An 8,216-nucleotide genomic window follows, 5' to 3' on the forward strand; every position below is an offset into this window, starting at 1 on the left:
CGAGCAAGGAAAAAACATATTGGAACCTAAACTAGTCACAAAAACAAAAAATAGACAGTTACGCCATCGATCAATTTCAAAGTATCTCATCAAGTGGAAAAATGTATTCCTTAAAGATTCCACATCGAAGGATGAGAATTTTATATAAAAGAATTCATAACTGCTCAAGCATTGAGGAAAACACTTTTTTGAAGGAGAGGGGCATGTTAAGTCCCTAGAATAATAGTGTATTCCCTCATTGTTGTTGCCAGTGTGGCCCCGATATTGTTTTTGTTGTGCCCACGTAGTCCCCACATTACTATTGTTGTGCCCTGTAGAAGACCACTATTGTTTTTGACAAAAATGGGTATGGGGTGTTTATATTCCTCTTGGGTTGAATGCCAAAAAACTGATTACATAGAGGACTTCTATGTCCTGGTGCGATTCACTTCTGTGAGTGAGCATGCCTCTAAAACTTGTAGACTTCTTCCTTGATATAGCGTCTATATTTTCGATTTCTGAAATTTCCCCCCACTTGGAGATACAAACAAATTGCTTTAAGAGCAAACAGTAAAACATGGCAGCGTTCAGTTTAAGGGATGGGATCCCATGATTCTTCTTTGTCTTTCTGCTTGATCCCTGTTGAGAGGAGAGCAACTTTATTGGCCTCTTTGTCTGCCTCTTTATTAAGGGCTCTCAGCACATGGAAGTAGTTTAACTTTTGGAAGCCTTTTCCAAGGCCCTTGATTCTAGATATCAGTCTTGCTAGCTTGAGGTCCAACACTGGGGAATTAGATATCATTGCATTTATAATAATTTGGGAGTCACCGATTACATTAGCTTCTTCAATATTTAAGTCTTTGAGGAACTTGAGGCCTTGAAAGAGGGCCAGAGCCTCAGCTTGAATACTGGTTGTATGTCCAAGCCCCCACGCGAAGGAATGGATTTTTTCCCCATATGGATTCACAATGACACCTCCTGCACCAGCTTTGCCCGGGTTTCCCTTTGCTGCCCCATCAAAGAAGAGAGAATGCCTTGAGTGCGATTTGAGCCAATCTTGAAAGTCATCTTCAGATTTTCTTATTTGCCAGTTTTTGATAGGGAGAGCGATTCTGACTGCTGGTTGGAATTGCAAGTCAAGGAGGGAACCCCAAGTAATGTCCTGTTGGCTGAGGTTAGTATCGTCTTTAATATCAACTAAGCATTCCTTGATTTGGCATTTAATTTTGATTTCTAAAGCCTTGTTGTTCTGTTTTGTGCTTCTGAAAATTCTTCTATTGCGTTCAAGCCAAATCTGCCAGCAAATAATCTTTGGAAGAGTGGCCCATGTTGTTTTAATTACCTGGTTTTTAGGAGGCGGACCTGGGTATCTGGCTGCCCAATTGGAGAACAACTCCACAGTGGAACAAGGCATCAAGAAGTTGGGATTCAGATTCTGAATGAAGGAGAGCCAGATTTGCTTGGAGAACTTGCATTCAAGTATTAAATGAGCAGCTGTTTCAGAATTTTCTTTGCACAACGAGCATATGGATGGCCCGTGAAATCCTTTCCTTTGCAAAATATCATACGTTAGAATTCTTCCATGACAGAGTTTCCAAGCAAAAAAATCGATCTTGGGCCATGAGGGAATGCGCCAAACTCCTTGCCAAGGTGCTGGATCAGGGGGAACGTGAGGTCTCTCATTTAGCTTAATGTAACCCATGGAAACCGTGTAACCTCTGTCAGTCGATCCCCATCCTTTCAGATCCTTTTTCCTCATTTGCGTGGGTGCCAGGCCGTGGAGGTGCTCTAGCAGCGTGGTCCATTCACTGCGCAGTTGGTCCGGCACTTCAACGCTTTTCCAACCTGCCCAAGTCGAATCGCGCCATAGAGATATGTCCCATAGAGTGCGCAACCCTTTTCTGTCCATCCAGGAGCGCAGTTCTCTGATGGAGGTTCTGTTTTCGATAGAATCCATATTCATTATTCTGTCAGTCCAGATGCTAATCTTTCTGCCGTTCCCAGGGATCCAGAATGAGTGCGTTTTGATTAATGGGCCTGCTTTTGCATACAGCTTGAGGAATGGCGAGTTCTGCAATTGGATCTCATTCTCTAGACATCTTAAACGAGGTCCTCTGAAATATTTTTTCCATAGAGCCAGCTGGGCCCATCCAGGTTTGGGCGCAATGATCCTCCAAATGGTCTTTGCTGCCATAGCCACATTCTGCTGACATATATTTTTGAAATTCAATCCACCTTCCCACAGCGGCTTGGTAATAGTTTCCCAGCTGATGAGAGGAATTTTCTTTTCATTCTGTTTTCCGCCCTTCCAGAAAAACCTGCGCATAAACTCATCCATTTTGTTTAGAATGGTTACCGGGGCGAGAAGTCCTGCAAATTGGAATAATGGGAGGCTGGAGAGCACAGATTTTATAAGGACTGACTTGCCAGCAGCGTTGAGCCAGCGGTAGCCCCAGGTTTGGATCCTAGACTTGAATTTTTCAAGCTGAGGATGCCAGTCTTTGATTGAAAGTCTCTTATGAAAAACAGGGAGGCCCAAATATTTAAATGAGGTCCAGGAGGATGAGGCTGCAAAGCCCAGACATCTAGAGATGGCAGAGAGAATCCTGGGCGAGGTGTTCCAGCTGTATATGTGACATTTATTCTTGTTAAGAGCGCTGCCTGAGGCCTTACTGAAGACATCCAGGGTAGCTTTAAATTTAGAGGCAGAGGAGAGGGTGGTGCTGCCTAACAGCAGGGTGTCATCCGTAAATGAGGCATGGTTTATGCTTTTGACCCGTATGGCTATACTCTGACCATTGATTTCTTGATCTTGCATCTTTTTGTCTAACAGAAAGCTGAAGACAGAGGCTTGGATGCCAAAAAGCAGAGGGGAAAGTGGGCATCCCTGCCTAAGACCTCTCGAGGCTTTGAAAAATTCAGTTGCTCTTCCGTTTACAAGGGGGCCAATCCAAGGTTCTGAGATACATGCCTGGAACCAATTTATGAAATTTGCTCCAAAACAAAATTTGCACGACTTTTAAAAGAAATCTATGATTAACTCAATCAAAGGCATTTGCTAGGTCGAGTTTGATCACCATACCTTCTTCCTTTCAAAGAAGACTTGAATGTATTGCCTCTTGAACGAGCGTGAAGTTGTCCACGATTTGCCTTCCCTGGATGAAGCCTCCTTGATTTTCCGAAATAATTCTTGGCAGGATGGGCTTCAGTCTATTTGCAATGACCTTGGTGATTAATTTGTACCCAGTGTTGCATAATGAGATCGGGCGAAATCTGCTAAAGTTGTTGGCGCCTTTTTCCTTTGGTATGAGAGCTAAGAAAGCGGAGTTTGTGTTGCCTCCTATTTTCTGAGAATTTTGAGACTTTTGTATCATTTTGAGAAGGTCCTTTTCAACAATCGGCCAACAGACTTGAAGAAACCTGGCGGAGAAGCCATCTGGCCCTGGGGCCTTGTCCGGATCCATGTCAAAGAGGGCCTTTTTAACTTCCTCTTTAGTGATTTTGGCCTCTAGAATCCTGTTCATACGAGGAGAGATTGCTTGAGGGATGATGTCTAGCAGCTCTTGGTGATGGAGCGACTCCTGTTCATCACTGTACAAGTTTTGGAAATGAGAGAAGGCTGCTTTCTTGATGTCTGCGAATTCCTTGTGCGTGTCATTGTCTTCCTTGATCTCAGAAATAGTGTTAAAGCATTTCCTGGCCTGGGCTTGCTTATGAAAGAAACCCGTGTTCCTGTCCCCTGCTTTGAGCCACAGGTTTCGAGATTTTAATCTCCAGTATTCTTCTTCGGCTAAGCAGGCCTTATGATAGCTCTGTTGCAGCTGAGTTTCTTGGTCTATCATCTCCTCTGTGATTGTGGCGCTCTCCATGTGGATTTGATGAGTGGCAAGAGTGGCTTTGATGACTTTCCTTTCTGTTGCAGGATTGGAGAGGGTTTTGGCCCAACGTTTCAGGACTCCTTTAACCCTTCTGAGCTTTTCCTCCCAAATGAAGAAGGGTGAACCTTTGACAGGCTGACTCCAACAATCTTTGACTGTTTGCATGAAAAGGGGCTCCTTTACCCAAAGGGGACTAAATCGAAAGGGGATGGGGCCCAGATCTAGGTGGGCAAGGAGCTCTAGCTTTACAGGCTTATGATCCGAGACGCTGCTAGCAAGAATGTGCATTCTAGGTTCTAGACCAAGTAACAGGAAAGAGCTTTGAATGAAAAATCTATCTAGCCTGGCAGCAATATGTCCAGGGCCTACTCTTTTGTTAGACCATGAGAACTTACCTGATGAGGGCTTGATGTCCAGCAAGTCCCAATCTTGCAGAAGATCCTCTGCCCATTCTCTTGTCGGATCTGGGACTGCACTTCCTCTCCATTTTTCAGTCGAGTGAAGTGTGAGATTGAGGTCTCCAGCAATGATTGTATTTTCCAGATTTGTCAGATCTGCTTGTCGTCTTATAGTGTCCCAGCAATCCTTTTTCTCCCGGATATTAACTGGAGAATATACATTGAAGAGACTGAAAATTTCCTTTGTGTCAAGATTCTGCATTTTTAGCAGCAACCAATGAGTGTTGCTCGCTTCAAAGATGAGAGCATATTTATTGGAGTTCCATAGTGTACCAATCCCTCCCGAGGCACCCCTGGCTGAGATTGCTCTTGCTTCACTTTTAGGCCACAAATTTTTGCTTGCTTGCAGGAAGATTTTGTCTTCCAGCTTGGTCTCCTGGACGAGAAGTATGTCTGGGGCTTCTGTTCTTATTAGATTTCTTATGGCTTCTTCCTTAACTTTGCTCCCCATACCTCTGCAATTCCAGGAGATGACCTTCATTATTTATGTTTCTGGTGGGCTCCCTTGGAGCCTTGGGGCTGATTTTTCATCATTTTGGGCTTTGAGGCTAGCAGTTTTTCCAGAGTTGGTTGGCTGCCCTGTAACTTATCTTTGTAGGTCTGCTGCTCTCTTTTTTCTTTGTTTGTTTTGCGGCCTCTTGTAGATCTTCTTACCGAGGTTTGGGACTCTCCTATTTCTCCTTCTTCTGACTCATCGGTTTCTTACTCTTCTTCCTCATCCTCTAGGGCCATGCCTTTGGGGTTTTCAACTTCTTTGGGGGAAGCTGGAGGTGTGGAGTCTGGTTTTTGGATTTCTACCTCTGGTGTGTCTTCTATCGGCTGGCTTAGAGGGTCAAATTTGTTTTCTTGCGCCTTTTTGGGAGGAGGCCTCTAGGCATTAACCTGGAGATTGCCTTTGCCGGAGGGTCCACCCTGTTTCTGCCCCTTGTGGTTGGCTCTTGCTCGCCTGACTTGATTCCATCCCTCTTCATTCCCTTTCTCTGGCTCTGCATTGGTCGGACAATTTCTAGCGAAGTGCCCATAAACGTGGCATTTCCTGCATTTGAATGGCAGCTGTTCATAATCCAAGATCTGCACATGGGACCAGCTGCCGACTTTGATTTTGATTGCCTCTTGTAGACCCACCTCTAGATCTACCTCTACACAGATCCTAACACAATCGTACTGATCCTTGTTGCTTGCCCGATCTACGAATTTCCAGAGGGAGTTGCTAATGTGTTTCAGGGAGTCCCAGTTCCAACAGTGAACTGGCAAGTTTGGGAGAAAAACCCATATCGAAATAGCCTTGGGAACATCGACCACCGGATCAAAATCGGGGGTCCAATTGTTCAAGTAGAGACCCTGAGGACCCATGAAATACGCCCCATTTCGAAAGATCAGATCTTTGTCTTTTTTGCAAGTAAATTCGAAAAGAAAATACCCTCGCCCTAGAAAATATGAGGTAACACTTTGACTGATCAGGGGCGCCCAATTTCTGATGACCCATTGCTCTGTAGTTTTCGGAGAGGGCCAAAGTCCCATGAATTGGCCAATAAGTCCACGATCCGCCAGCGACAAAGCTACTTGCATGGGGGTCTCCGGAGGCAAAGAGATCTCAGGAATTTCATCGAGTTTCTTAACGAATTTTGAGGCATCACTTCTTTTTTCGGAGGCAAGCCTGCCAGGAGCTGATTAAAAGCATCAACGACAGGATCAGAGGGCATATCTTGGCCCTGTGTCTCCATATGGTCTGGCTTGGTGCCGGCCGCCACAAGGGCAGCGCAGCAGCGGCCACGCCCTAGCCAGAGGGTCGATTGACAGTCTTAGAGCTGATCAGGACTGATACAGGTAGGCCCGTAGGGAGGAGAAGCCGCAGAGGGCGGGGAGGACCGCAGGTTCAGAGCCCGCAAAGAGCGGATCTCGTGGGGAGCCGAGGCTCGCAGTTGCAGAGCTCCCTAGTCGCGTCTGTTAGTGTCGTATAGTATTATCCTTAGAAGCCCACTATTGTTATTGTTGTCTCCTTACATTATTATTGTTATGTCGCCCCTGATTATATTGTGACCCCTTAGACTCCTATATAGAAAGGAGGTTTTTTCATTTGAATCATCTAAGAATTGTTCATCTGTGTAATGTAAATGAGGTTTCCCCCTCGAAGAAGCTAATTTTGAAGTCTTTGATCTATCTATTCTTCTATTTTGTGAGTTGGTTGCATAAAAAATTAAAATCGAAATAAACATTGACATTGAAATAGAAATTAAAATTAAAATTGGAATTCAATAGAAATCGATATGTACAACAATAAATTTAAAATAAAATAGAAACTGGAATTTGAATTCAAATAGAAAAACAAAGAAATTGGAATTGAAATTGAAATTGAATTTTTCACTTAAATTAGTTATGTAAAGAGATTGTTAACAAGTAGTTAAAGAGAACACATGTCAAAAGTGTTCATTGAAACTAGGTCGTTATGGTTGTATGGAACCTCAGAACCATTGAACAAATCTCGCAGTTAACATGTAGATTTTTTCAACTTATTAACTTTACCAATTAAATAATTTGTCATCATCTATCTAATGAGTAATTTTTATGTCTATATTTCTTTGTTTCTATTATAAAGTGTAAATGGAGGTAGAAATAAAATAAAAAAATAGAAATAGAACTAGAAATTTGAAATTGATATTAACATTGAATAGAATATAAATAAAAATTGACATGTAAATGAAGACAATGTTTTAGAAATTGGAATGTACACTGAAATTAATGCATGAGAATTTGAATAGAACTAAAATATAAATAAATTTAAAAATTGGAATGTACATGAAATCAATGTGTTAGAAATTTACATGTAAATTTAAATGAATGTATTCGAAATTGAATAGAATTGAGATGTACACTAAAATCAACATGTTAAAAATTTACATGTACATTAAAAATAATGTGTCTAAAATTGACATCGACATGATAGAAATTGATATAAAAATAGAAGCTCACATTTAAATAGAAATAGAAATTGAGCTTGACATGTGTACTGAGATAAACAATTATGTATATGTGTGTTCAACATAATCGTTGTTCACAAGTTTCTGTATCAATTTCTAATATGTAAAAGAGTACAGAAATATAACGTGAAGTTGCAATTGAAATAAAAACTAAAACCACGACATATAGAAATTGGTTTTCACAAATAATTCAATGTTGCACTACTTGGAGTAAAAATTGAAATTTACATTCAAAAATCAATATTCAAAGAATTAAAATTGAAATAGACAATGAAATTGAAACAAAACTTAAAATTGTAAATGACATTGAACATTGAATATAATTTGATATGTAAAATAATAAATTGAAAATGAAATAGAAACTGGAATTTGAATTGAAATCAAAATAGAAAGAAACGAGAATATGAATTGAAATTGACTTTTTTCACTTAAATCAGTTATGTAAAGAGAAAGTTAACACGTAGTAAAAGAGAACACATTTCAAAAGTGGACATTGAAACTAGTCCATATGGTGTATGGAATCTCAGAAACGTTAAAAAAATCCCACATTTGACACGTAGAATTTTTCCACTTATTAACTTAATCAATTAAATAAGTTCTGATCACCTATGTAATGAGAAATTTGTATGTATAAATGTTTATATTTCAATTTCTAAAGTGTAAATCGAAATAGAAATAAAATAATAAATAGAAATTTGAAATTAGCATGTACATTTAAATTAATGTATTAAAAATGGAATAAAATTGAAATAGAATTAAGTTGTACTCTAAAGTCAATGTGCTAAAACATTTACATATACATTGAAAACAATGTGTCTAAAATTGACATCAACATATTAGAAATTGAAATAAAAATAGAAACTCACATTGAAATAGAAAGAGAAATTGAACTTATGTGAACATCGAGATTAACAATTATGTAT

General features: G+C 40.5%; 1 protein-coding gene across 1 annotated transcript; it reads right to left on the minus strand.

Moving 5' to 3' along the window:
* Positions 1-571: 571 nt before the first annotated feature.
* Positions 572-4,766, minus strand: LOC149247063 (uncharacterized). The gene is made up of 3 exons (XM_089443263.1): positions 4,253-4,766; positions 3,096-3,718; positions 572-2,950 (listed from the first exon to the last, which is right to left on the minus strand). Exons 1-3 carry the CDS (start codon positions 4,764-4,766, stop codon positions 572-574), a joined length of 3,516 nt encoding a protein of 1,171 aa, XP_089299389.1.
* Positions 4,767-8,216: the final 3,450 nt, after the last annotated feature.

Source organism: Pinus tabuliformis, chromosome 7 (genome assembly GCF_031772625.1).
Source record: "Pinus tabuliformis cultivar Carrire ecotype Pingquan chromosome 7, CPIR1, whole genome shotgun sequence".
Lineage (NCBI taxonomy): Eukaryota > Viridiplantae > Streptophyta > Pinopsida > Pinales > Pinaceae > Pinus > Pinus tabuliformis.